Here is a 12,556-nt window from a genome sequence, read left to right on the forward strand (position 1 = left end):
CAATCGGCTGTGCCGTGGGGAGCAATATGCCGATTTGACAGACAGATTTGACAAGCATCATGGTTGCCCTCTGTCTGTAAAAAACAAAACGGAAGAAAAAAAACAGATAATTTACCACACAGGAAGGTGAGAAGTGATCAAATCCTTCAGTCTCCGTCGCAGATTTGTTATTCAAAACCAGTCTTTTCCATCCTGCTGTTAATATTTTAAAACCCTCTCTCCCCCTTCCAGTTTTAAAGGGCATTTTGCTCTTGAAAACCATCTGGCTGGAGTAGAAGGGTTAGTACCACGACCAGTCAGTCCTCAATGCTCTGGTTCAAGAAAAGACTTGACAAAGACTGAGCAGGACCTAGGACCTAGGAGACCCGGGTTCAAGTCTCCACTCTACCATGGAAACTCACTGGCTGATCTTTGACCAGTTTCTCTCTTTCTCCCAGCCTATCTCGTAGGGTAATTTATGTGAGGATAAACAAGAGGAGGGGAAAACACCATTGTAAGCTGCTTGAGGTCCCTCATTGGAGAGGAAAGCAGGGTATAAATGGTGGAGAGGAATCCAAGGAGGATCGAGATAATGGAAAGGCAGAAGTAGATATTATGGAACATGAGGCTCTGATTAGTCTGTACATCCAGGTCCCCAACCTTTTTGAGCCTGAAAGCACCTTAGGAATTCTGGCCCCGCAGGGTAGGAGCAGCCACAAAATGGCTGCCACAGGCGGCACAGCCAGCCACAAAATGGCCGCTCCATCGTCCCTTCAGGCACACCGTGACAATCCTTGTGCCATGGTGACAGCCACCGCTGAAGCAATATTTTAAAAAATCTGTGCAAGCCAGTCAAACCACCAGGGGCCAATGAGAAGTCTTACAGGGCAAAAGCCCATCTGGTCAAGCCCACTTTGACAAAACACTTGACAGGAGCCAGGAAAGGTGTCAAAGGCCCATGTTGGGGACCCATGCTGTCCCTATTTGACCAAAAATGCTGGAAGGAAGTGCGTTTACAACAGTCAGATACTGAGCATAGGATGCAGGCCAGTGATTTTTTTTTTTGGAAGAAGAAACACTTGAAAGCAAACTCAGATGGGAACAAACAATTTCATTCCAGCAGTTGTGTATTCAACACACTTTACATTTTGCCGGCACACCCTGACAACTGTATTACAATGGTCTTTGTAAGAAGAATAGGATTTCAGAACGGGGCTTTTGTGCCTTTGAAACCAATTTCTGACTGCGACATCTTCAAATACTCTTTGAACCGATATCAGATTTGTGTGTCTGCATTTCCCTCTCGAGAATAGTCAGCGTTTTCCTAGATTGGATAACGGAGGAGGATAGCTGACAAACGCCGTGCCTGTTGCTCTTACAGCATCGGGAACTAAATTTGAAAGTCAATTTTTAAAAGAAAGGATTCTATTCTTTTTGTAACCATCGCCGATCAAAGAGAAAGAAAAGCATTTAAAAGCCCGAATGTTTTACATGCGGTTTTGACTTGGGTCGATTCCCCTTTCAGCTGCACCGGTGAGACGGCTGCCTGCTCAGGGTTGGGAAATAGCTGGAGAATATGTGGGCGCAACCTGAGGAGGGTGGGGAAGAATCCCTTCAGGGTGTAAGGCTGTAGGGTTCAATCTCTAAAAACAGCCATGTTCTCAAGGGGAATGATCTTGGTCCTCTATTCTAGAGATCAATGGGAATAGCTGGAGATCTTCGGATCTCACCTGGAGGTTGGCATCCCTATCTGGTGTATAAAGCGGGGGGGGGTATTGACAGGTGGGTGCACCTGTTGGGGCTCAAGCTACCATCTGAATTGTTGGTGTTGACCCAGTTTGCAAACAGTGGGTTGGAGATAGGACTGCATCAACAGATACAGTTCTCTTCTCTACCCTTCCTTTAGGAAGGCTTGGTGGGGTTAGACTAACCAGGGTCCGATGAGGTTAGACTAACTGTAGCCATTCCGATTAGGGTTGGATTTACCAATTGGATTTACCGATAGGGCTTCGGGTTTTACCAACGTGGTCGGTTTTAATTGACGCCTGGCTCTTTCCGTAGTTTTTGCGCGCAGTCCAGAAGCCGCTTCACAGGAGAGAAAGTTTATCAGTGCTCGGGATCAAGAAACGAATTATTTGATTTTAATGGATAAATAAAGCGTGACGGCTAATCGCTGTTGGCGATAAAAGCAGGATGGGAACCCCGCTCTGCGTTTTATGGATGCCTTGACGGTCACTTTGCTGGAGCTCTGCTCTCCTGGAGTTATAAATAACCCCTCTGCTTAGCCACTGCTTCCGTATATCTGTTGTCAGTACAAAAATCCCATTTACTCAAAATGCTTTGGGATAGTCATCAGAGAATCCGTACGTGCCCTGCAAAACCCTTTCGGGGGCCTTCGGATGGTCCACTTTTCAGGCCTCAAAACTCACTTCTAATGGAATCCATTCCTCCTTCCGCCACCATAAATGCCTCTCCAGGATCATTTCAATTAATCACCATCTGTGAGGTTTCGCTGTCCCAACCGCCCCCCCCCCTCTAAGACAAAGCGGCTTTAGAAAAACCCATCTATTACGCTCAAGGCTACATTTTGTCATGTGGCTGCGCTGGGGCAGGGGGGTTTGGGTCATGCATTTCTAACAGAGTGCCTCGGGAGGTGAGAAACAACCAACAGGGCCACGAACACGGCTAGACACACCTGTACTAAAACGTTTCGCGAGAGCTGCCTTTTGTTTGGGTTTTTCACGCAGGCTTCTCACGCGAGGTTTGACCCTTGCAGCATAATTGCCACGAGACGAGGGTTTAAAAAACCCTTTTTGTAAGCGAGGCAGACTGATGCTGTCCTGTTTACGTGCTTTATTATTATTATTATTATTATTATTATTATTATTATTATTATTATTATTATTATTATTATTATTAATATTTATATTTATATTTATATTTATATTTATATTTATATTTATATTTATATTTATATTTATATTTATATTTATATTTATATTTAGACCACCGTTCCCCAATTAGGTCTCACGGCGGTTTACAGCGTAAAATAATTAAAACACAATAAAATCCCCCATAAAATCGCCCAAATGACACATATATCACACATCATACCGCGGCAATAATCACAGTTCCAATCCCAATTTCCCTATGTTCAGGATGGTGGGAGAATAACATTTAAGCATTTAGAGCAGGGGTAGTCAAACTGCGGCCCTCCAGATGTCCATGGACTACAATTCCCAGAAGCCCCTGCCAACGTGGCAGGGGCTTCTGGGAATTATAGTCCATGGACATCTGGAGGGCCGCAGTTTGACTACCCCTGATTTAGAGAGAGTGGGCGCCAATCCGATAGATCTAATGTAACAATCTCGATGTTGGAGATCTCAGCATTGGAAGGGATCCTCAGATGGACTATGGGAGAAACTGCCCTGGCCTCAACCATATGCCTGGCGGAAGAGCTCCATTCTACAGGCCCTGCAGAAAGCTGGTAACTCTTACAGGGCCCTTAGCTCTTCCGGGATCTCATTCCACCCGGTTGAGGCAGGACCAAAAAGGCCCTGGCCCTGGTTGAGGCCAGGCGAACGTCCCGTGGGCCCGGGACAACCAGCAAATTTGTACCCGCAGAGCAGTGCTCTGCAGGGGTCATAAGCAAACCTTCAACGGAATTCACCTTTTCTCCCTTGACCAACCACAGTCCTGTTTTGGCGATGAGGTCGGATATAAGAAGAATCCTTGCCCGTTTCCGAGGGTCTGGGGAAGGGGGATGCAGTGAATCTCTAGCTGGAAAGCGAGGGGGCATAATCCTGGTGCCATCAGGGGTTCTGGTCCCGCTGAACCATCATGAACAGTCTCCTCTTCTCTAGGTTTTTATGTTCTTAATTTTTATTTATTTACAGCTTGCTTCTCTCCGTGTTAGGAACCTGACACAGCTTACAACATCATCCCCTAGTCTGGGGATTTTATTTTCACAACAACCCTGTGAGGTAGGAAGAGGGCGAGCGAATGACGAGCCCAAGGTTACCCCATGAACTTCCGTTATATCCAGTGGAGAGTCTGTCGCATTGGATATAATGGAGTGGATGGGGGCATCCTCTTTTGGAGCCCCTAGGATTGGATCCCTTGGTCCAATCTTTTTGAAAATTGGAGGGGAGTCAGGGAAGACCCTCCCTGAGCTACCCTGAAAGTTTGACATGTGTATCTTAAACCCCCACCTCCACCCCCCACGTCCCGGGAAATGCGGGAAAAGCAGAAATCCCCTTTTTTAGGCAAATCCTAGAGTTGCCCTGACACTAATTCTCCAACGGGATCGCCACATTTCCCCCTCCCTGTCAGCCTTTCAAGCGCTAGTAGGGCATACCGTATTCTCCTCGGTGAAGCCCTGTGATACTGCCACAGTGAATTAAGTTTCTCACAGCGGAAGCCTTTGCTCTGTGCATTCTCACTGATTCAGTGCAGTGAAAGAACGGACTGACAAGGGGCCGACTAATGCAGATTGGAGCAAACGCAAGAATGCCGCTGTCTGTCCATGATGCTAGGACTTGGGTATGGTTTCATTAGATGTTGTGGCTGGAAAAAGGGGAGAATTGCACTTAGAATCATAGAATCACAGAGTCGGAAGGGGCCTCCTGGGTCATCTAGTCCAACCCCCTGCACCGTGCAGGACACTCACAACCCTCCAACTCCCTGCACTATGCAGGACACTCACAACCCACGCGGAGGCTGTTTCTTTTGGCTCCCATCCCCCAGTGAACGTGATGTGTAACTGGAGCCGGAATGAACCTCCGGAAGGAGGAATTCCTAACATGATACCCGGAGGTACCCTGGCACACGCCCAGGGCTTTCTAGGCACCCCCTGCCTTCTATTGTTGTCGGAATAAAATCCAAAGCATCGGGGAAGCTCTCTCCCGTGACCGTCGGACCGGAGGAGATTTGGCAGCCAACTCGCCAAGCTCTCTGGGCCCCGGAGGTGGCAAACCACGACGACGCCAGATGGCGAGGGATAATGCAAAGGTTTTTTTGCAGGCTCTTCTCTGGCCGGGTCTTCACTTAGCCTGATACCCAGGAGAGAAAAGGAGAAGCCGCCTGGAGCTCGACCTTGGTTGCATTGTTTGCAGGAGTGCTAAAAGCCCGGCCAGGCATCGCGCCCGGAAAAGCAAGCAAGAAACGGCTCGGAAGAATTAAGTTCTCCAGAGGGCCATTCTCCAAAATAAATAACAGGGAAGCTCTTCTCTGTTGCCGACATGCTCCCGGAGGGGAGAGAATGGCAGCTGTTCATTTCTGAAAGGGTTGCATTCTAGTGCATTGTTCCTTTTGCCCTCTTGGAGGAGGTGGTGGGCAGGCTGCAGTTTCCAGGTTTGACTCCTTAGCGGCAGGTCATCTGCTCCGCATGCAGAATGTCCCCGGTTCAATCCCCGGCACCTCCAGTGTAGAGGATGAGGGAATAGAAGGTATGAAAGGCCCCCGCCGGAGACCCTTGAGAACAGATGCCAGTTTGGGTAGACAGTACTGACTATGATGGGCCAATGGTTTGAGTCAGGATGAGGCCTGCCGGATCTGGTCAGAGCTTGGAGGATAAGCAGGGTTGGCCTGGCCAGTATTTTGGTGGGAGACTCCCGAGGAGAACCAAGGTCATGATGTGGAGAGAGGCAACGGCAAACCATCTCTGGATGTCTCTTGCCTGGAAACACCCATGAGGTGTTGACAGTGTTTAAATATCATCATCATCATCATCATCTCAAGAGAGCCAGTTTGGTGTAGTGGTTAGGAGTGCGGCCTTCTAATCTGGCATGCCAGGTTCGATTCTGCGCTCCCCCACATGCAGCCAGCTGCGTGACCTTGGGCTCGCCACGGCACTGATAAAATTGTTCTGACCGAGCAGTGATATCAGGGCTCTCTCAGCCTCACCCACCCCACAGGGTGTCTGTTTTGGGGAGAGGAATGGGAAGGTGACTGTAAGCCGCTTTGAGCCTCCTTTGGGGAGGAAAAAGCGGCATATAAGAACCAGCTCTTCTTCTTCAGTAATATCAGGGCTCTCTCAGCCTCACCCACCTCACAGGGTGTCTGTTGTGGGGAGAGGAAAGGGAAGGCGACTGTAAGCCACTTTGAGACTCCTTCAGGTAGAGAAAAGCGGCATATAAGAACCAACTCTTCTTCTTCTTCAGTAATCTCAGGGCTCTCTCAGCCTCCCCTCCCTCACAGGGTGTCTGTTGTGGGGAGAGGAATGGGAAGGCGACTGTAAGCCGCTTTGAGACTCCTTCGGGTACAGAAAAGTGGCATATAAGAACCAATTCTTCTTCTTCAGTAATATCAGGGCTCTCTCAGCCTCACCCACCTCACAGGGTGTCTGTTGTGGGGAGAGGAAAGGGAAGGCGACTGTAAGCCGCTTTGAGCCTCCTTCGGGTAGGGAAAAGCGGCATATCAGAACCAACTCTTCTTCTTCTTCAATATATATTACCCGCCGCTCCCAAGTGGCTTATGGCGGGTGACAATCGTCTGAATAAAATCCCCAATAAAACCCCCATTAAAACCCCAGACAGAAAACCACATAGATCCAGTAATCACAATACAAAAAGGAGACACGGCGGAGAAAACAATTCGAAAGACTATCCATTCCCCCAATAGAAATCTCTTAGAGGGAGGTGGGAAGAGGGGCTCAGATGGAACCCGCAAGCCGCCAGTCAAGTCGCTCTGTCCTGGAAGGGGGGCCATACAGATCTTCCTGGCCATACTGGCCTCTCTCCACCCTATGCATCTATTGTCCTGAACTTAGAAAAGAATATTAGTAGGTGGGGATGAAGCCCATGCACGCTTATCCCTGTCTGCTCCAGTGCACACGCGGGGCTTCAGTACAGATCCAGATGATTAGAAAAACAACCCTGGCCTAGTCTTATGCCTCCCCTGGAACAGGGAACTTCCCTGCCTGCTCCTGTAAGCCTCCCTAAAGCCTGCCGCTTAAGCGTAGAGTGGATGGCAGGCGTCTTTGAAATCCACATGATTCGAGCATATACTTGACCTGTGCGGCACCGGGGAGCAATCTGCAGACGGCTGTGCGCGCTTGCCCGCACATGGCTCAACCGGGCTTTAAGCGCGCAATTAAGTCCCAAAGGGCTATCGATGTCAGAATTAAGTACGCTTCTCTTTCTCTGCCTTGCTGACTCATTCATCAGAGCAAGAGTCAGAAGCTGCTATTTCACAGGCCGCCCAGTCTGTTCACATTGCTGGCATTCGGATGGCCGTGCACAACGGTGGGAGCTGCTTGCGGTCATTTCACTCCCACGGCCACAATGGCTGATGGTTGTCACTGGCATGGGGAAGCTGTGATCGCCATAGTCCTCCGGTTGTCATTCTTTTATGATATTTGGCTACTGATTTTCCACGGGCAGCGGTGGAGTAGTGGTTAGAGCAGTCGTTTTCGACCTTTTGGCCAACGAAGAATTTCTGAACTATTTTTCAGGTTTTGAGGAACCCCGGAAGTGGTGGGCACGGAAATACGATGTGGGAGAAGTGGGCGTCATTTACTGTTTCTATTGTGGAGAAAGAGACCAGGGTCAATTCCGCACACATAGGATAATGCACTTTCAATGTGCTTTGGCAGCTGGATTTTCCTGTGCAGAACAGGAAAAGCTACTTCTAGAGTGCATTGAAAGTGCATTATCTATTGTGTGCAGAATAGGCTCAGGTCTATAGAGGAATGGGGAAAGTGGACCCCAGCAATATCTAGTGAAGTCAGTTGCTCTCCAAACTTTAGGGAAAGCCACGTAACCCTTGGAGAGCTCTTGTATAACCCCAGGGTTCTGCAGAACCCTGGCTGGGAATCCTGGGGTTAGAGTTTTAGGCAAGGATCTATGAGATCCAGGGTTGAATCCCTCCTCTGCCCTGGAAGCTGGAGGGGTAAGTTTTGTCCAGTCGGGTGCATGCTGCCTAAGCTACCTCGCAGGGTTGTTGTCACAATGAAATGGGGGAGGGGAGAACCGTGTACAAAGTCCTGACTGTTCTTCTGCTGTAGACCAACACAGCTTCCCATCTGAATCTGGAGATTGTAATTCTGGAAGGACTTCAGGCCCCACCTTGAGGTTGGGAGGTCATTTTTATAGTGGGAGATCTCCAGGCAGCACCTGGAGGTTGACAATGCTAGCTGCTGATAAACACCGCCTTGGCTTAAAATGTGTCTTTTGGTTTCTCGTTCAAAGCAAGGAATAATGGAATAACCCGACAGCCCCCCCTCCCCATAAACACAAACCAAAAAAAGATTTTGGGGAAAACAGATTGTTAACTGTGGCAGGACATGGTCTAATCCTGAAGGTATGTGGAGTGCGACCCTTCAGAAGCCAAAGTGGGTCGAAGGGACAAACCAGAACCAATGGGATTAAATTAACCCAAAGGAAATTCGGTCTAAACATCCGGAAGAAGTTCCTGACAGAGTGGTTCCTCAGTGGAACAGGCTTCCTTGGGAGGTGGTGGGTTCTCCCTCTTTGGAGATTTTTAAACAGAGGCTGGAGAGCCATCGGACGGAGAGGCTGATTCTGTGAAGGTTCAAGGGGGTGGCAGGTGACAGAGCATGAGTGATAGGGTTGTGAGTGTCCTGCAAAGTGCAGGGGGCTGGACTAGATGACCCAGGAGGTCCCTTCCAAATCTGATTTCATGAATAGCCCATCAAAAAGGAACCAGAGGGGCCGGGAACCGATCACTGGAGCGATAAAGGTCTTCAATTGTTGCCCTCTTTCCTCCTCCCCTCCCCTCCTTTCTGCCCTCCGAAATCCCCTGCCCCAAATCCGCGGTTCCCGAGGCATCTTGGGGTCTCCAGACAAAGCTCCTCTGTACATGCTGGACCGTGGGAAAAACAAAAACAAAACCCGGGCCTTGTTTTCTGTTGCCAGGCAACCCCCTTCCAGCTGCCGCTGAAGAAATGCTCCGTGGTGGGCAATGGTGGGATTCTGAAGAGGAGCGGCTGCGGCAGACAGATAGACCAAGCGGACTTTGTCATGCGGTAAGGAGTGGCTGCTGGCGGTGGCGTCACCCCCCCCCCTCTGTCTCTCGTGTCTTGCTTCTTTCAAAGATCTGCAAGTGGCCCCTTTTCTTTCCCGGAGTGATTTGCAGGGATCGGGGAGGACAGGGGCCGGGGCTTTGCTACAATGGCAACATTTAGGGTTTCCGTGGGAGCCAGAGGTGGCTGGGTGAGGTTGCTTTAGAAATTAATGAGACCGAAAAGAAAGAGAGAGAGAGAGAGAGACTCCCCAGGGGGCTTGCCGAGTCCCTCTGGCCAAGATTTCCAGGTGCAGGTTGGGAAACTGCTGGAGATTTGGGGAGAACAGAGACCTCAGTGGGGTATACTGCCGGAGAGTTCATCCTTCAAAGCGTCCCTTTTCTCCAGGGGGACTGATCTGTGCAATTGGGAGAAGAGCTGTAATTCTGGGGGGTCCCCAGGTCCCACCTGGAGGCTGGCATCCCTTCCCCTCACCTCTTCTAATTTTATTACACGTTGGAAATGTTACAGACTTAGGAGAATATAATGAACAGACCAAAGTGGGCCCTCTAATCCAGCATATGTCCCGCTTTCAGAGAAGTTTGCTTTGTACCTAAATTGGTCAACAAATGCTTCTATTTGGAACTTGTCCCAAACTTGTTTGTAGTCTCCGTACAGTTTCTCTCTCCTTGCAAACTTGCTCCTTTGGGGATAGTGGTTAGAAGGTTAGGTTTTGGGGGGCACCAGTTTTTAGATCCTAACTGGGTCACCTTGGCGATGTCATTCTCTTCCAGCTAGCCTACCTCACTGGGCTGTTGTGAGGATCGAGGCGGATGGGCCGTGAGGCCGTTCGAGGAAAAAGGGGATTAAAATGTAATAAATGGTCATGGAGGTTGTAAAATCTCTGCCTTTGGAGATCGTCAAGAGGAGGGCAGCGTAACAAACGAATTTAGGTTGCAGAGTAAATGTGCAAGATTTACTATTTAAATCATGCACGCAGAGACCCATTCCTTTAGTACTTAAATAAATATGCCTTTTTCTGCTGTTAAAGAATAGGCAAACAAGCTTTTTGAAAATCTCGCACCAGTGGGACAGGAAAATTTCTTTTTAAAAAAATGGGTTCCTTTGTTCAACAGTCATTTTCACAAGTAACGTTTGATATCACTCCCCCTCCCCCCCTTGCAATTTAGTTGCAAAAAGCTACACGGGGCGCTCAAATTGGAATGAGCTGCTCGCCGTTCCGCACCGATTGCATTCATACAGGTGCCTGCAGATATGACGAGAGCGGCTGAAAGACATTGCATGTGTAATTTGTAACACTGCAAATCTAAAGAAGGCACCAGTCTCACACTTAGAAAGAATTCTGCCTTGCCATGAATTTTCCTTATCCAACATCCGGAAGAAGTTCCTGACAGTCAGAGCAGTTCCTCAGTGGAACAGGCTTCCTCGGGAGGTGGTGGGTTCTCCATCTTTGGGAATTTGTAAACAGAGGCTGGATAGCCATCTGATGGAGAAGCTGATTCTGTGAAGGCTCAAGGGGGTGGCAGGTGACAGTGGATGAGCGATAGGGTTGTGAGTGACCTGCATTGTATAGGGGGCTGAACTAGATGACCCAGGAGGTCCCTTCCACCTCTATGATTCTAGGATTCTAAATTCCATCTAAACATCCGGAAGAAGTTCCTGACAGTCAGAGCAGTTCCTCAGTGGAACAGGCTTCCTTGGGAGGTGGTGGCTTCTCCATCTTTGGGAATTTGTAAACAGAGGCTGGATAGCCATCTGATGGAGAAGCTGATTCTGTGAAGGCTCAAGGGGGTGGCAGGTGACAGTGGATGAGCGATAGGGTTGTGAGTGACCTGCATTGTATAGGGGGCTGAACTAGATGACCCAGGAGGTCCCTTCCACCTCTATGATTCTAGGATTCTAAATTCCATCTAAACATCCGGAAGAAGTTCCTGACAGTCAGAGCAGTTCCTCAGTGGAACAGGCTTCCTTGGGAGGTGGTGGGTTCTCCGTCTTTGGAGATTTTTAAACAGAGGCTGGATAGCCATCTGACAGAGAGGCTGATTCTGTGAAGGTTCAAGGGGGTGGCAGGTGACAGTGGATGAGCAATTGGGATGTGAGTGTCCTGCACAGTGCAGGGGGTTGGACTAGATGACCCAGGAGGTCCCTTCCAACTCTATTATTCTATGATTCAAACAGCATGAACGTGTGTGGAAAACCCAGCGGCCATGCCAGATTACAGTTATTAAGGTTTGGCTAGTGGGCAACTGGACAGGAAGTAATTAGTCTTTAAAAAAGTTTTAAAAGAGGGGGGAAAGGTAAAGGGGCAATAATTCTGGGAAGCCTCAGGATCATGCTGTTGATCCACACATGGATAGCTATTTTTACAAGTGCATTATGTGCTAAAAGCAGCGACACAAACCAGATCTGAAAAAAGACAGAAGAACTACAGAGAAAATACTGGAATTCAATCTGTGTGAGGCTACAAGCCCATGTGCAGATTTGTCCTGTGTCATTGTCCTGGGGGCATACGGAATCACTGTGGACTAGGGGTCTATAACTGGATGGTTGTGAGCCATCCCTAAAAGATACTGCTTGGTTTCCCATTTGCCAACCCTACAAAAGTGAGGTCTTCCAGGAGTGGAATTTCCAAAGGTCTCCGCTGAGATGGACTAAAGTAACTGCACACCCTTCCATGCTAGATTATGACCTTACAACAGCCCCCCCCTCCCAGGTAGGCTGGTGATATCCCTATGTTGCAGCGGAGGGGCTGAGGCCAGGAGAGAACAGTCTTGTCTAAGGCTACCTTGCACAGGGGAGGTGTAAATCACCCAGATACTGGTTCCTTCTAGGGGCTATTTTGCCATGCCATCTGGTGTATTGTTAAATGGCTGTTACTTTCTGAAATCAGAATCAGACCAGAGGTCCATCTAGTCCAGCTTGGTGTAGTGGTTAGGAGTGCGGACTTTGAATCTGGAGAGCCGGGTTTGATTCTGCACTCCTCCTTCATATGCAGCCAGCTGGGTGACTTTGGGCTCACCATGGCACTGATAAAGCTGTTTTGACCAAGCAGGAATATCAGGGCTCTCACAGGCTCACCCACCTCACAGGGTGTCTGTTGTGGGGAGAGGAAAGGGAAGGCGATTGGAAGCTGCTTTGAGCCTCCTTCGGGTAGAGAAAAGTGGCATATAAGACCCAACTGTTCTTCTTCAGTAATATCAGGGCTCTCAGTAATATCAGGGTTCACCTCACAGGGTGTCTGTTGTGGGGAGTGGAAAGGGAAGGGGAATGTAAGCCGCTTTGAGACTCCTTCGGGTAGAGAAAAGCGGCATATAAAAACCAACTCTTCTTCTTCTTCTTCTTCTCCATTATCATCATCACCATCATCATCTCACACAGTGGCCAGCCAGTTCCTCTGGAGGGCCAATAACAGGGTCAAAGCTCCCTGAATTAAGGTTCTAATGCTTTTTAGCTGTGGCTTTGTTGCCAGGACAGAGCCTGGGCTACACATCATAGGAAAGCAGCCATTAGTCGCTAACTCTGCTGAACACAGCTAAAGGAATTTGTTTTGTTGCTCGGAGGGCAAACAGATTCACAGCTATTAACTCCTTTGTG

General features: G+C 48.9%; 1 protein-coding gene across 1 annotated transcript in view; it reads left to right on the top strand.

The window, feature by feature from the left end:
* ST8SIA1 (ST8 alpha-N-acetyl-neuraminide alpha-2,8-sialyltransferase 1) overlaps positions 1-12,556 on the top strand; it is a 100,134-nt gene that overhangs the window by 28,244 nt on the left and 59,334 nt on the right. Inside the window, exon 3 of the mRNA XM_077340209.1 lies at positions 8,856-8,965. Coding sequence (XP_077196324.1) covers positions 8,856-8,965 — 110 coding nt within the window. The remainder of the gene's footprint in view (positions 1-8,855; positions 8,966-12,556) is intronic.

This window comes from Paroedura picta, chromosome 5 (genome assembly GCF_049243985.1).
Source record: "Paroedura picta isolate Pp20150507F chromosome 5, Ppicta_v3.0, whole genome shotgun sequence".
In the NCBI taxonomy this organism is placed as follows: domain Eukaryota; kingdom Metazoa; phylum Chordata; class Lepidosauria; order Squamata; family Gekkonidae; genus Paroedura; species Paroedura picta.